Here is a 17,215-nt window from a genome sequence, read left to right as displayed (position 1 = left end):
TTGCTACTCCTCCACCTTTCCTTTGCTGTCTGCTTTCACAAAGAAAATTGTAGTTTGGAGGTGTCGACTCCAGCAGAATGGCTGCTTCATTAAATTCATGTAACCATGTTTCTGTTAAAAACATAACATCAAGATTATTGTCAATAATGAAGTCATTAATTAAAAGGGATTTTCCTGACAGAGATCTAATATTTAGTAAACCCAGTTTATATGATTTGGTGGTTGATGATGTCTCTGTGGCAGGTTGCATCTGACAGTTTATGACTTTTAAGTACGACTGATTATTCCTGTCTGTTTTCCTTTTGCTTTTCTTATTTCTGCCACGTACCATAACAGATATTCCATGTTCTCCGTCAGGAGGCCCAGGCTTATGCTTGAAGCGGTCTTGACTGATAAACGTACTGCCAGGGCCCGCTGAATATCACAAGGAAGTTATCCGAAGGTCTTCAGGACAGGCATGTTCTGTGATATGTCTTGGAGGCTGCGTATGAGAGAAAATCACACAAGAGTAAATTTCATTGGAGTTTGTGCTTGTAGATCTTTACTCTGATTGGCTCGCGGACTTCCTGTTTGCGGTAAGGCGTATTGTGTCACTTCCTGTAGTTGCTGTGTGAACGACGGAGCTTTGCTCCAGGCTCTCTCGCTTTTTATCTTTAAATCTCTTTGCTGTAACATCTGTTTCCAAACATAAGCACTTTTAAAACATTGTCTGTGGCTGCTCATCACGTTTGGGAACTCCTCGTGTTTCACACGGTTTGTTCTTTGGCGTGATAATAGGGCGTTAGCCTAGCTTTAGCCTAGCGTTAGCCTAGCGCTAGCCAAGCCTTAGCCTCATAATGGCTTCTCCGTCCCTGACTAAGTCTCCTATCTGCTGCTCTCTGTGTCAGATGTTCAGTTATTCCTCTGCCTCCTTTAGTGATGATGGTACATGTAATAAATGTAGTGTTTTTGTAGCTCTGGAGGCGAGGGTGTCAGAATTGGAGACCCGGCTCCGTGCTGTTGAAAAACCAGCTGATAGCCGCTCTTCTGCTAGCGCGGAGCCGCATAGAGTAACTTCACGTAGCGAACCTAAAGCAGTAGCACCCGAGCAGCCTGGTAACCAGGCTGGCTGGGTGACAGTTCGTAGGAAGCATAGCTCTAGATTACAGACCCCAGATCACCACCAACCCATCTGCGTTTCTAATAAATTTTCCCCTCTGAGCGACAATCTCGCCGAGGAGCCGACCTTAATTATTGGCAGCTCCATAATGAGAAATGTGGCACTAAAGAAACCAGGGACCATAGTTAAATGCCTACCAGGGGCCAGAACAGGCGACATAGAATCCTACCTAAAACTACTGGCTAAGGATAAGCGTAAATACTGCAAAATTGTTATTCACGCTGGCGGTAATGACACCCGGTCACGCCGATCAGAGGTCACCAAAGTTGGTGTTGCTTCGGTTTGTGAGTTTGCTAAAACTATGTCGGACTCTGTAATTTTCTCTGGTCCCCTGCCTGATCTGACCAGTGATGACATGTTTAGCCGCATGTCATCATTCAACCGCTGGTTGTCTAGGTGGTGTCCAGAAAACGACGTGGGCTACATTGATAACTGGAGAACTTTCTGGGGAAAACCTGGTCTGATCCGGAGAGACGGCATCCATCCTACTTTGGAGGGTGCAGCTCTTCTTTCTAGGAACCTGGCCGGATTTATTAGTTCTCCTAAATGCTGACAACCCAGGGTCCAGACCAGGAAGCAGAGCCGTAGTTTAACACACCTCTCTGCAGCTTCTGTACTGTTACCCACCCATTATCCTATTGAGACGGTGTCTTTCCCACGGCCAAAACTTAACAGATCAAAAACTGATCTAAAAGGAACAAATCATAAAAACCTAATAAAAATCAATACGGTTCACCTTGAACCTAAAAATAAAACAATAAAATGTGGTCTATTAAATATAAGGTCTCTCCCTCCAAAGACTTTGTTAGTTAATGAATTGATTTCTGATAATCAGATTGATTTGTTTTGTCTCACAGAAACCTGGCTACAAGAGGACTACGTTAGTATAAATGAGTCAACCCCCTCCAGTTATTCAAATTTCCACATTCCCAGATCTGTGGGAAGAGGAGGAGGAGTGGCAACTATCTTTCAGTCTGATTTATTAATTAGTCCCAGGCCAACTAATAATTACAGTTCTTTTGAACATTTAACTCTCAGTTTCCCTCATCCAAACTGCAAAGCAATAAAACCTCTTCTGTTTGTTGTTTTGTATCGTCCACCAGGCCCTTACACTCAGTTTTTGGATGAGTTGTCAGATTTCTTATCTGATTTGGTGTTAAATACTGATAAGGTTATTATAGTGGGTGATTTTAACATCCATGTTGACACTGAATGTGATAACCTTAGTGTAGCCTTTAAAACTATCCTAGATTCAATTGGTTTTGCTCAAAATGTGCATAAACCGACGCACTCTCGGCTCCATACTTTAGACCTTGTTCTGACATATGGCATTGATTGTGAAGAATTAACAGTATTCTCTCACAACCCTGTCCTGTCTGATCATTTTTTAATAACATTTGAGTTTAATCTAACTGAGTTCTCCACCCCCAAAAGAGGGTTCCATTATAGTAGATTTTTATCGGATAATGCTGTATCAAAACTTAAAGAGTCTGTCCCCTTTTTAATATCCTCAGTATTGCAGAAATGCCCTGTAGATGGCAGCATTGCTGTTTCTTCCCATTCACAAATCGATACCTTTGCTAACAATCTGACTTCCTCATTGCGTTCTGCATTAGACAATGTAGCTCCCTTGAAAAAGAAGGTGATTATTCACAGGAAGCTGGCTCCTTGGTTTAATTCAGAGCTGCGTTCCTTGAAGCACAATGTTAGGAAATTGGAAAGAAAATGGCGCTCTACACACCAAGAAGAATCCTACTTAATCTGGAGGGACAGACTATTGTTGTATAACAAGACCCTCCGCAGAGTTAGAGCAGCATATTTTTCATCATTAATTGAAGAGAATAAAAATAATCCTAGATTTCTCTTTAGTACAGTTGCCAAACTTACCCAGAGCCACAGCTCTGTTGATCCATCCATTCCGTTAGCTCTTAGTAGTAATGATTTTATGGGATTCTTCATAAATAAAATTGATGCCATTAAAAATAAAATAATTGGCATCCTCCCAAACATGATTACCTCGTCCTCAGTAAGTGAGGCAGCATTGGAGGAATCTTTAGAATCTGCGCAGTGTTTGAACTGTTTAGAAGCAGTAGAGCTTTCTGAGCTATCTAAAATTTTAGCTTCATCTAAACCTTCTACCTGTATGTTAGACCCAATCCCAACCAAGTTGTTTAAGGACATATTCCCTTTGATCGGTGGCACTATTGGATATGTACCACAGGTTTTGAAAGTAGCTGTTATTAAACCTTTACTTAAGAAACCTTCTCTTGATCAAGATGAGTTAGTAAATTACAGACCTATATCTAATCTTCTTTTCTTATCTAAAATTCTTGAGAAAGTAGTTGCTAATCAACTTTGTGAACATTTACAAAGTAATGACCTACTTGAGGAGTTTCAGTCAGGCTTCAGAGCTCATCATAGCACTGAAACAGCTCTGGTGAAGGTCACTAATGATATTCTCATGGCCTCAGATAATGGACTTGTGTCTATACTTGTCCTGTTAGATCTCAGTGCTGCGTTTGATACAGTTGATCACAATATTCTCCTACAAAGACTTGAACATACTGTAGGGATTAAGGGGAAAGCATTAGGCTGGTTTAAATCTTATCTGTCAGACAGATTCCAATTTGTTCATGTTAATAATAAATCTTCCTCAAACTCTAGGGTCACCTGTGGAGTACCACAGGGTTCAGTCCTTGGACCAATTCTCTTTACTATATATATGCTTCCGATAGGCAAAATTATCAGACAGCATGGGATTAATTTCCACTGTTATGCTGATGATACTCAGCTATATTTATCCATAAATCCTGATGAATCCAATCAATTACTTCGACTGCAGTCATGTCTTGATGACATCAAAAGCTGGATGACTTAAAATTTCCTGCATCTAAATTCTGACAAGACCGAAGTTGTAATCTTTGGGCCAGAGTCCTCAAAAAATAAACTTCTTAACCAATCACTTAATCTGGGTGGCATTAACCTGGCCCCTGGTAATAAAGTAAAAAATCTTGGTGTTATTTTTGACCAAGACATGTCATTTAAATCCCATATTAAACAGGTTTCCAGAGTTTCCTTTTTTCACCTCTGGAATATCGCCAAAATTAGAAACATTCTGTCCAGGAGTGATGCTGAAAAACTGGTCCATGCATTTGTTACTTCAAGGCTGGACTATTGTAATTCTTTACTATCAGGAAGTCCACAAAATGCAGTTCAAAGCCTTCAGCTGATCCAAAATGCTGCAGCAAGAGTTCTGATGAAAATCAACAAGAGGGATCATATTTATCCAATTTTAGCTTCCCTTCATTGGCTTCCTGTTAAATCAAGAATAGAATTTAAAATTCTTCTTCTAACGTATAAAGCCCTTAATAATCAAACTCCATCATATATCAGAGCTCTGATTACCCCGTATGTTCCTAACAGAGCACTTCGCTCTCAGACTGCAGGTCTGCTGGTGGTTCCTAGAGTCTCTAAAAGTAGAATGGGAGGCAGATCCTTTAGCTATCAGGCTCCTCTCCTGTGGAACCAACTCCCAGTTTTGGTCCGTGAGGCAGACACCCTGTCTACTTTTAAGACTAGGCTTAAAACTTTTCTTTTTGACAAAAATTATAACTAGTGGCTCATGTTACTCTCAGCTACCTTTATAGTTTTACTGCTATAGGCTTAGGCTACTGGAGTATATCAGGATCTAATTTTCTCACTCTATTGAGTTCTACTGTTCTTCAATTATGCATTATGTGTTGTCATTTCTGCTTTAACTTTCTGTTCTCTCTCTTTTCTCTTCATAGTAGGTACACCTGGTCTGGCGTTCTGTTAACTGTGACATCATCCAGAGAAGACGGCTCACCCGCTACTACCATCTAATGTAGAACAGATTACTGGATCAATGTGTGCTTCTGTGCTTGTTTGTCTCTCTTGTTGTGTCTCTGCTCTGTCTTCTGTAACCCCAGTCGGTCGAGGCAGATGACCGTTCATACTGAGCCCGGTTCTGCCGGAGGTTTTTCCTTCCCGTTAATGGGTGGTTTTTCTTCCCACTGTCGCTTCATGCTTGCTCAGTATGAGGGATTGCAGCAAAGCCATGTACAATGCAGATGACTCTTCCTGTGGCTCTATGGTTCCCCAGGAGTGAATGCTGCTTGTCGGGACTTTGATGCAATCAACTGGTTTCCTTATATAGGACATTTTTGACCAATCTGTATAATCTGACCCAATCTGTATAATATGATTGAACTTGACTTTGTAAAGTGCCTTGAGATGACATGTTTCATGATTTGGCGCTATATAAATAAAATTGAATTGAATTGAATATGTAGAGGAGGAGGAGGATCTGGACCTCTGCGTCCTTTGGAAGATGCTGATTTAGTCACAGAACTGCGGTATTCAGAATTAATATGTGGAGAGGATGTCAACTGTAGACCAATCTTAAGGACTTTGTTCATGTTATGAGAGAAATCCAGGAAAGGAACCTCTGGGCTTTGTGGAGAGGAAGGCGAGGCGGGTGTAGTCCGGATCGGTGTTCGTGACGATGGCGGTTCTTGGTCCTGTCTTTGTCCTGCTGAGATCTGGGATGAATCGTCCTGTAGCTCTGACAACGCCTCATTCTGTGTCATCTTTCTGGCCGTCTTTATCTTGGCTTGTTCGGGCTGCACTGGGCTTATCTTTTGTTTAGGCACTGGATGTACTTTGTTTTGGAACAAAGCTGATGGAGCATGGTTCACAGAATAGAAGATGTTTGAAATCAGTCGTTTTGCACCTGACCTATTTAGAGAGAAACCATCTCTGTTGAACAGATGTCTTCTTTCCCAAAAGATGTTAAAGTTGTCTATGAAGGTTACAGTTGTTTGTTTGCATGTTTTTTCCAGCCATTTGTTTAGCATCAGAATTCTGGAAAAAATCTCGTCTCCACAGGTCACGGGCGGGAGAGGGCCGCTGAGAAGCACCTTGACATTTTTGCCATGAACTAAGTTCAACAGACGAATGTAATCCTCTTTCAATACTTCTGATTTTCTTATCCAGGAGACGTCACCCAGGGCTTCAGCTTGTATTATGAGTTTTTCCAAGGTCGGGCGTTCTTTCAAGATCCTTGGAAGGTCTGTCTGAAGGATGTCTAATAAATCAGACACCGGGCCATAGTTCGAGTCGTTATAAATTAACACCTCTGTGTTTTTCTTGTTACAGAAATGTTTAATCCCACATACAGACACACTGCATAAAATCAGGGTCCTTGGCCCCGTGGCATGTCATTTCTCTGATGTATTAGAGCGAAAGTCGTTGACGTACCTCTGAGTGTTGTCATGATTTTCCTGGGTCACATTTTGGAGCGGAGCGAATCTGTTTCGTAAAGGAATTCCAGCATTTCCAGCAGGTTTACTCCTATCATTTGTTGTGGGAACAGCCCACTGTTGTTTCACTTGTCCTGGGACATCTCTCTGTAGTCTCGGCCAGTTTTCTTTGTCTAGGCGTGGGGTTCGTTGATCCTTTGAACCTTTAAACCCTGTTTACCGTCAGTGCTTTGTGAGTTTGGACTTACAATTAACATTTCAACCATTTTGATGTAAAGTCATCTCTTTTAGCATTAATAAAATAAAAATACTCAAAATCATCTTATTCAGTTGTCATTTTATTTCAAGTGCAGCTAATCAGTAAACATTAGAGATAATTAGTCATTTATGTGCAATTACAGGTAAACAAATGTACATTTGAACATTTAATTCACTTTGTACTGTTTGAAACAGTATACAACTGGTACTCATTTATATTGAAATTTTGCTCTCCTTTCTTTCAATGCAGCAAATCTGCCAATCACCCTTTCATTGAAAGTAGACATGCTCCTGACTAGCTCCCTCTCCATGGAAAGCATGGCTAGTGCATTCAGACGTTCCTGCCCCATTGCATTTCTCAGGAAGGTCTTTATTCTTTTCAGTGTTGAGAAACACCTCTCAGCTTCAGCTGTTGTCATTGGAGAGATTATAAGGACGTTAAGCAAAACCACAGTTTCAGAAAAGGTATCCTGCAGGTTGTACCTCTGTAGAGCCTGGTACAGTGCCAGTGCACCACAGCAGTTCTTGAAATCAGGACTCTCGTAAATAAGAGACAGTTCAGTCTTAAGCTTTGCCTGGTTAAGCATGGGGTATGCCCGGACAGTGGTGTTCAGAGCCTCTACTGGGAATGTATGGCAATGCTGTTTAAACAGCTCTCCTTGTAGTAACGTCGCACTCACAAGGTGGTCAGTAAAAGAGAACCTCTCTTTGGCATGGGCCAGGATTGTGTCACAGATCTGTGAAAATGTTCAGAGATATGGAAGCACTGGTATTGGGATATAGTACAACACTGAATAAAAAATAGAATCTATCCCTTAAAGGTATACTATGCAACCGGGGTTGATTTTCCTGCGAGGCTCCCCCCAGAGGGCGAAAGTAAAAGTGCACTGTCGTAAATATGCTCAGCTGTTCTCCTGGTTTCTCCGTCAAGCCAGGCATGGTTGTTTTGAGCTTAGCAGACAGGCGAACACAACAAATACAAAAGTCGAAAAAACGGCAGTACAAACAATGACTAACACAGTGAAAGTATGAACATGCACAGAGAAAGAGAGAAACCATTCCAATGCAGTGTTTTCCCTAGGTATTTGCTTACCGGACGACCGGCGGAGCGGGGGAGAGAGAGACAAGCTTTGCGGCGATGACCGGCGGAGCGGAGCGGGGGGGGGGACAAGCTTTGCGCGACCGGCGGAATGGGGGGAAACAAGCTTTGCGCGACTGCCGGAGCGGGGGGGGGGACAAGTTTTGCGCGACCGGCAGAACACGGGGAGACAAGCTTTGCGCGACTGGCGGAGGGGTGAGACAAGCTTTGCGTGACCGGCGGAGCGGGGGGGGAAACAAGCTTTGCGCGACCGGCGAAGCGAGGGGGAGACGAGGTTTGCGCGACGGAGCGGGGGGAGACAAGCTTTGCGCGACCGGCGGAGCGGGGGGAGACATGCTTTGCGCGCATATCGAGTTAGTTTTTTTTAAACTATTATTAGTTTTTTGGAATGTGGCGAGGCTGTAGTGTGAGGGAAACCCTACAATGTTACTTACAATGCATCAGCAGAAACGCGAGGTCCGCGTCAGCCTTGCAGCCTTCTTTTTCTTTTAGCTCTCGCCATTCGGAAAAAGCTTGCCCGATGTTCACCCGTCTACGACTCCTCTCTCTGTCCAGAGCCCTTTTCCTCTTTCTTGCCTGCTCCGACATGGGCTTTCGCTGTTTTCTCGCTGGTTCCGCCATGATAACTGCACAAATATTGCCACTGCGCTAGCAACAAACATGCCTTTCACTGGGGGCGTGTAGCAGTTCTCGCCGTGAAGCAAGACCGACTCTCGCGATCTTGCACGAGATTCTGAGCCTGTGGGTGCGGGCCGAGGGCTCCTGCAATTGCAAGTGTGGTATTTCCCCCACAGACCACCAGGGCGGCCGAGAAAACCTTTGTTCAACCTGAAATGACTCATTTAATCATCCAAAACGGTATGGAGCACATTAATTAACTGAAAAATGTTGCATAGTATGCCTTTAATGTGTCACGTTCTGTTTCTGGCTTATGTTTATTATGTGGTTAAGTAGCTCTTTCCGCCTTTGGGTTTATATCCGTTTTTGGATTCTAGTTTAGCCCCTTTATTGTGTTAGTTATCTGCTCCCTGTTTTTGCTCTGTTTTTAGTTCTGTGCTTGGTTTGTTCGGTTTTGTCTTAGGTTTATTTTCTAGTGTCCTGTCTGCTCCCATAATCACTCCCACCTGTCCTTGATTAGTTTCCCTCCGCTCACCTGTCTATCCGCCTATTTAAACCTGCCTTAGTTCTCTGCTCGCCATCGGTTCATCACACTTCATGCTCACGCGTCTGTTCCTCTTCGTCTTTTTCGGTAAGAGCCCCAGCACCTTCATCCTGTTTTGGTTAACCTGCTTCTGTTTATTCTGCCCAGTTCTGTTCCTGTCAAGTGTATTGGATGTCTACCTTACCCCCTTTTTTGGATCCGGTTTTTGTTCATTTGCCCTTCAATAAAATCCAGCAAAAGGAAAAACATTGTTTTGGCTGAATTCCGGGTTCTGCTCCACACCACTAATTACATATTGTAGGCTACCCAAGCAGAGTTGGCCTATTGGTCAGTAAATGAAGATACCTCTTTAGACAGCCTCTGCTTCTCTTCTTCTCCTAAGGCTCTCCTTGATCTTGTGGCTCCTGTTGCTTCTGACTGTTGCAATTGAGAGCTTTGGTCCCTGAAGGAAGGACATACCAACAGTGGTTGTTATATTATACAAACAGTATGTAATTGATCATGCATACAATTTCCATCTTAGAAAGACATAAACGATAAACAGTTATTATATACAGCCACAGATAAAAAAAATTAAAAGGCCACTGCATATTAAAAATATAATAGTATAAATATACTGTAAATGTAAAACATATTACATAAATACAAAATTTATTTAAAAGTAGAAATAAAAAAATAAAGTAGGAATAAAATCCTGCAGTGCTCTCCTAATTCTTTGTGGCTTTTTTTTCTCTGATTTTCTGGGGATGGCTAGATATTTTATTTTTAACTTTGTTAGACAAATGATAACTACACAAATCAAGAGGGTATGAACATAATCCTAATAAGAAAATATGATATATTACCCATACCTTATGGCCTGCACACTGCCTGTGAATCTCTGGAGGGCACGTTGGATGAAGACTGGGTCAATGTCCTTCTTCTGCCGCTGCTGGTACATCATGTCAACATGAGGCATGATTTGATGAAAAAGGTTCAGGAAAAATCTAAATTCATCATCCTGCAACATCTTCAGGTAGCCATTTGCCTCTCTCACTGTGGTGATATCAAATGAGTTGGTCTTGCTGATGGATTCAAAACACTCCATTAGATCATCAAGGGTCTCATAAACAGTGTCCATGATTCTGCTGTTGAAGTTCCATCTGGTAGGGGATGCTCTTGGCAGCCTTCTTCTTACAATTTGGTCGAGAATGCTTGTGCGTTTTGCCGATCTTGTAAAAAAACTGGCAATGCCGCTCAAATCTGCAAAGAAAACTGTCACTGCTGGGATGCTTGAAGTGGCTTGTTGCATAATCAGATTCAACTGATGCACATAACAATGCACATAATGGGCATTTTCGTAATCTTCACGCACTTTTTGCTGCACACCAGCCCTCTCTCCCCTCATAACACTGGCCCCGTCATATGCTTGCGCGATGAGCGTGCCTTTGTTATCAGTGAAGATAATATCCAGTCTCTTCAAAATTGCAGTGGCAATCGTGTCGGCTGTTGCATCAGAAATAGGGATGAATTCAAAGAAGCGTTCATGCACGTCATGGTTCCTGTTGATGTATCTAAACACAAGTACCAGCTGAGTTTGTGGTGCAACATCCGTGCTTTCATCTGCTTGTATTGCTACGAATTTTGATGACTTCACCTCGTCCATGATACGTTCCCTGATGACTGACAGCATGCAATCCAGCAGTTCATTTTGCACAGTTTTTGACGTGCCCTTAAAGACCGTGGCAGTTTTCAAGTGCTCCTCAAACACCTCGTCAAGTGAAGCGACAAAATCGACAAGCCCGCGAAAAATACCAGGGTTGCTGGAGCCGTCACTCTCATCTCGGCCTCTCAAAGCTAACTCAAACACTCCACAAAACTTCACACAATCGATAAGGCGGCCCAGAATATGCAGATTCTTGTTGACCTCGTCATTGTGTCTACGCATGGCTATCCTATAGCTCTCATCCAACTGTGTTGCAATGTTTGTCCGCCCAAAAGCTGCATATTTAAGACAACTGTCCATATGAACCTTGGATGCTTCATGCTTTCTCACCTTCTCTGTAAGATGATGCATATCGGTGACACCTGTCGTTGTCCAAGCCTTGTCTGCTCCAGTGCTTCCATCAGGATGGAAAAAAATGCAAGGGTAGCAAAACAGCGCGTTAGCTACTTCGCATCTAGCTAGCCATGTTTTCCGCTCGTACCAGCTCCGCGAAAATCCCCGGTTGTATAATTTCCCTCCCTTTTTAGATATTTATTTGATATTTAAATTTGGTCTGGGTGGTCCTAATTCTTTGGTTGCATTTTTTTGTTAAACAGTGCGACAACTAAACGGATTATCTCTTAACGAGACGATTGAGTTTAGTTGAGTAACGTTACCAGTGCCGATAGACATTTTGAAAATGTTCTCTCTTCTTCTCACACTTCTTCTTCTTTTGTTTATTGGCGGTTGGCAAACAACTTTTGGTGCCGCCAGCAACTGAAATGGAGTGTGGATCGGGATGACCTAATCTAATATCCTACTACTATAAATAAAAATAATAATAAAAAATAAAATCAAAATTTGATAAATAAAAAAAAATGAAATAATTTTTATCAAATTGGTCTTTTTAAGAAATCTCAATAATATAGAATAACCCTCTGATTTGGTGTCCATGTCTAAAAGATATTTTATGTTTAACTTTAATTTATTGATTTGTAATCTATCTATTCATTCCTCTCAATATCATATTTACTGCAAAATAATATAACGTGCTCCACTGTTTTCTTGTCACACTTTTTTTTCTATCAAACTTTATTCATACTCAGACATTCTTCTTCTCACACCTGACAGTAATCCAGCAGATTACTTGCACTTGCTTGCACTAACGTAAATACGTTAGTGCAAGCACTCCCAGAAGCCATAGAGAATGAATTGCAGAGCCTGCGTATTGAAAAAAACGTTCTTAACTTGAACGTCTATGAGAGAGATCAGGGCGATATTCAACCATGTTGAAATCGCCCAAAAAGAGGCGGGACAAAGGAGGCGACGTACTCAACGTAACATTTAACGCAGATTGATTGGTTTAACTTATAAATTCCCTCCTCTCTCTTTCTCTCTTTGGTAGTGCGTCGCCCAATCGCCCTGATGAACAAACCGTCTCTGCTATGAGAGGGTCGGACCCGTCGCTAAATAGGTCTTGTGAACTACAGCGCTGCTCTAGGTCACATGACCCGTTCTAGGTTAATAGAATGGGTCATGGGTTTCAGATGTGGAGATAGACTGGCCTAAAGCAGGGCTAGAAGCGAACTTAAAAAAGCATCCAGAAGGCCAAGCAAACGTACAAGGAATTGAGGACCACTTCAGCAGCAACAATCCGGGCGACATGTGGAGAGGTATCAGAAACGTCACAGACCAAAAGCGCAACGACCAGCAGCTGAGCAATGACCCGGCTCTCCCTGACACCTTAAACGGCTTCTTCACTCGCATTGACTCTCCAAGTAGCAGGGAGCCTGAACATCTTCCCCAGCCAGAGGAGCACCATCAGCCTACCGTCCTGCAGCTCCACCGAGTGACCTCTTCCCTGGAAAAGGTAAACACCAACAAGGCCGCAGGTCCAGACATGGTGTCAGCCTGGACGCTTAAACCGTGTGTGGACCAGCTAGCAGGGGTCTTTCTGGACATCTTCAACATCTCCACGTAGCTCTCCACAGTCCCTGCCTGTCTGAAATTATCCATTATCATGCCTGACCCCAAGAAACCAATCATCATCTGCCTCAATGATTATTGTCCCATTGCTCTGACTGCTGTCATCATGAAGTGCTTCTAGAAGATCCTCCTAAAGTACATCAAGGACACCATCCCTGCTGGCCTGGACAGCCTGCAGTTTGGCTACAGGGACAGTCGCTCCACAGAGGATGCTGTCTCGTTAGCACTGCACTCAGCTCTGACTCATCTACAGCAGCCCAACACGTATGTTAGGATGCTCTTTATGGACTTCAGCTCAGCATTCAACACCGTGCTCCCAGACATGCTGGCTCTGAAGCTCCACAACATGGGATTATCCACACCTCTTTGCTCCTGGATCAGTAACTTTCTCAACAGACCCCAGGGGGTGAGGATTAGGGAAACGCATATCTGCTCCACTTATCCTTAACACAGGAACGCCGCAGGGTTGTGTCCTCAGCCCTGCTCTATTCACCCCTTTCACCCACAATTGTTCTGCTGTCCACCCCACAAACACAGTGGTAAAGTTTACAGACGACACCACTGTAGTGGGTTTCATCTCCTACAATGATGAGTCCCACTACAGGGATGAGGTCAGCAATCTCACACAGTGGTGCTCCAGGAACAACCTCATCCTGAATACCAGTAATAATAGACTCCTCTCTACATACAGGCGGAGGTGGTGGAGTGCGTGGACAGCATTAGGTTCCTGAGCATTCGCATTTCTTCCGACCTTTCCTGGACTGCCAGCACCTCCCACCTGGTGAAGAAGGCCCAACAATGGCTCTTCTTCCTCAGGAAACTGAAAAGGTCTGAACTTTCCACTAAACTGCTAAAGTATTTCTATAGGGCTACCATAGAGAGTGTGTTATGTCTCAGCATAACTGTACAGTATGGGAGCTGCACTGTTCAGGAGAGGGAGGACTTAGCACGGGTGGTGAGAACAGCCCAGGGGATTGTAGGATGCTGTGTGCAGGATCTAGACTCAATTTATGCAGAATGAGTCCAAAGAAGGGCCAGACGCATCTCCACTGATCCCACCCACCCAGGCAATCCACTGTTTGCCCCTTTCCCAACAGGTAAACGCTCCAGAAACTTCAAGGCCAAAATAAACTTAGAAACAGCTTCTTCCTAAGAGCTGTGAGGGCAATCACCCCCCTGATGGGAGACTGCAGTCCACCGCTTTAAAATCACCCCACTGTTACTAACACCTTCATACGTTACAATCGCCATGATGTTATTGCCTACTTGCACACTATCATCTCAGAATATGTAAATGCACGTTGCTGTACACGAAGCCTCAAATATCACTGTACAATAAGCACCTTACTACCTCATTATCTGTCATCTTGTGACTCTCCTGAATGCTACAAAAAACGTATCCATTGTTCATTGCCTGCTTTGTGTCAGTTTGCCTTGATTATGTGTAATGTGTGTAATGTGAACCGGAGTAGCCAAAAAGAAATTTCGTCATGGTAACACATGGTGACAATAAAAATACTCTTGGCTCTTAGGAAACTTTGTATTTGACTAATTAATTGTCAAATTGTGTTTGACAATTAAATTTGACTTTATAAAGTGCCTTGAGATAACATGTGGTGTTAATTAGCACTGTATAAATACAATTTAATTGAATTTCTGAATAATTATGACCAACTCCCTAAAATCCTTAATACAGTTGAATGTAAGAATCTTTTCTTCAGAGCAGGAAATGTGCATTAGTACCAGGCTCACTGGGATTAAATTTTGATATGTTACAATGTGATGATATCCCTTCAAGCTTTTAATATAGAGCTGTGTTGTTTTGCAGAATAAACCAGTGATGGTATTTGGGATGGTGGCCATCACTTTGAGTGTGGCTTACCTGGGCTATCTGCACGCTATGAAAGAAAATGACCAGCAGCTTTATGAAGCTATAGACAGCCAAGGAGAGAGATACATGAAGAGGAAGACTTCCAAATGGGACTGATGACAATGCATGCTGTAGTTCACCACATGACTGAGTGTGTATGATTGTGTTTTTTGGGAAACAAAAATGAAAGCTGAGCTGATTGAAATAAAGAACTCCTGACAACTGTGTTACGGTGATTTGACAGAGCAACAAAAATGAACAAGACAAACGAATATGCAAAAAAAAACCCCACTATTATTAGAGATTTTGTAAATTACAGATAAACGGACTCTGGAGGAAAGTGTCTGACATACTCAGACTGCACAGAATGACTGTTATGGGGAAAATGTGTTAGACAAACTGGACAGAATGATCATGAGCTTCTCCACCAATGTAGTGAACGGAATGCTGATATCATATTGTGCCCGACCCTGAATGGGTGGACACATGCTGGGTATTTAATGTCTGGAATAAAAGAAAAAAACGGGGTTCTGAGGTACCGGTTGCATTGTGTTTTGAGAACCCAGTACTGACTGTAAACATCCCTCTGTCTTTTACATTAAATATGGTAAAATATACTTACGGTTTGAAGAGTCTTTTTATTACTAGGAAGTCTACATTAGAAACACCACATTACCAGATAAAAGAACCAGGGGAGACCGTGAACAGCTCTATAGTTTAACAAATGGTCCCGAAACCCGGTCTGCGTGGTGTTTGTTTTGAATTTTGGAGTCTCTAGAAGAGATGGCATCACAGCAGCAGCTGCACATAAAGAAAATAAGGTGAGATTTCCTCTTTTTTTATTTAATCTCTTGGAGCTGTGATGTCAGATCCTAAGTGAGCAGAATTTTTGTAACTTTTAAGGGCAGAGGAATGTTTCAAGAGGAATGTTTCAAGAAACATTCTGACGAACAGGCACGCAAACCTGTCGTCAGAAATGTAATTTGTGTGCGGTTACAACCGTGATGAGTCCGAGGGACCCTGGCCAGGTTCCCGAGAAATACTGTAGCCTTGAGAATGTGGGTTTAGAGTTCCCTTGTTAGGCACAGAGGAAAATGTGTCTTCCTCTGTGTTTAATATTAAAGCTGCCATTCTGACGAACAGGCACGCGGTCGACTTGGTGTTAAAGTTTGAACATTCTTAATTGAAACCAAGTTTTTCTGTAAAGATAAAAGGAAGAGTTTGATCTTGATGGGGAGGCCCCAAGTAATGGGGGGATATTGGGTTTAAATGGTTCCTTAAGGGTCTCTTAAAGACGCTTTAAAATAGACTTATCCACGGATGCTTGATGAAAGTACAGGTAAATGGTGGTGTAAGAAACTGGCCAGTGTAAAGCAGTAGGATGAAAACGTAGGAAAAAAAAGGTGGAAGTGGAAATTATAGACAGAGCTGCATGGAGAACGCATTTTAGAGAAAGCCCGGTAATCTCGTGTTCAAAACCTTTACAGTGTAAATCAACGTAAAAGTGTTAAGTGAATAAGGGTCCGGGTGTCTGCGAGTTAAATAGATGAATCCTTATGGAGCCAGAGCTAAAACATTAATAATGAAGACCCACCACCACCACCACCACCCTCCCTTCTCGAATAGGCTATTACAAAGCTATGTGTTCTTAGTCGGAATGTTTAAAAAATGAATGACCACAGATCTGTGTAAAAATAATGGGAAAAAAGAGGCCTGCGTGTGTTTTTGTTTGTCTAACTGTATCGTTGTATGTGACTATTGTATGTGATATTGGTGTGTGAAATCTCTGTTCATCTGTGTGGAGTAATTCAGTTTAAGTAATTGTTGTGGAAAATATCGTTAATTGTTATATTAATCAGGTATTTGTATGGAGAATAATAAAAGGTACTCCTGGCCTCTAAACTGTGTCTCCCCCTTGAGGCAGAAAGCACACAGCTCACAGGATGTTTGAGAGCTTTTTTATGGTTGTCGAGGTCATTTGTCTTGACCCCTGATAGGACATTTTTAGGTACTAAATCAGCCGTACTGCATGTAAGGCCTTCAGAAGAGGAGCTTCCTTGTTTTGCGAGCAGATAGAGCCTGGAGCCACGGTGTCTGGGCCCACACACACCCAACCTAATCGGGAGGGGTTAGTTAGTGTTATAAAAGGATGTCTCTGCGAACCTTTGATTAGATAAAAACTGCAATGCCTAGGAGAAGGATGTGGGTAACAAACTAGCTTGTAAGTCTTTGTCTCTTATTCCAAATGAATTAAATATGCATATTTTAAATGTTTGCCTCTGATAATTGTTTCTCCTTTGCTGCCAAATCTTAAACCGGGGTAAGACGGGCCTTCAGAAATAAGCATGAGCAGCCCCATATTAATTCCAACATCATAGATACCACGGTTTCAAAAATATTTATTTTGTTTTGGGTGACAGCCGCACTTAAAATAAATGCATTTTGGAGACCTCCAATAAAGAGAAAAGGTTTAACTAAAAGTTTGAAAGACGAAAATATATATATAATAAAAGATATATGATAACATAGAGTTGGCATTTAACTTTAAATTACTTGCCCAAAATAATTTGATACACGGAAAGATTAATATGGCTTGAACGGAAAATATTTCAGGTTAGTTAGAAATAATTAATTGTAACTGAGGATAAACTGTATATAACGGCTCGTTTGGATTATTGTACTACAAAATTAAGCTGTTGAGGAGGTGGGAATGTA

The 17,215-nt window shown here is 42.3% G+C and overlaps 1 protein-coding gene across 2 annotated transcripts in view; it reads left to right on the top strand.

The window, feature by feature from the left end:
- smim8 (small integral membrane protein 8) overlaps positions 1–15,117 on the top strand; it is a 35,622-nt gene extending 20,505 nt beyond the window's left edge. The window contains exons 3-4 of one of the 2 annotated variants that reach the window (XM_036148786.1): positions 13,322–13,458; positions 14,459–14,589. In XM_036148786.1, coding sequence (XP_036004679.1) covers positions 13,322–13,458; positions 14,459–14,471 — 150 coding nt within the window. In that variant the 3' untranslated portion in view covers positions 14,472–14,589. Of the gene's footprint in view, positions 1–13,321; positions 13,459–14,458 lie in introns of both variants that reach the window. The other variant, XM_036148785.1, reaches the window with a different exon arrangement.
- The last annotated feature ends 2,098 nt before the right edge of the window (positions 15,118–17,215 follow it).

This window comes from Fundulus heteroclitus, chromosome 16 (assembly GCF_011125445.2).
Source record: "Fundulus heteroclitus isolate FHET01 chromosome 16, MU-UCD_Fhet_4.1, whole genome shotgun sequence".
Lineage (NCBI taxonomy): Eukaryota > Metazoa > Chordata > Actinopteri > Cyprinodontiformes > Fundulidae > Fundulus > Fundulus heteroclitus.
This window is presented reverse-complemented; position numbering and strand designations above follow the sequence as displayed.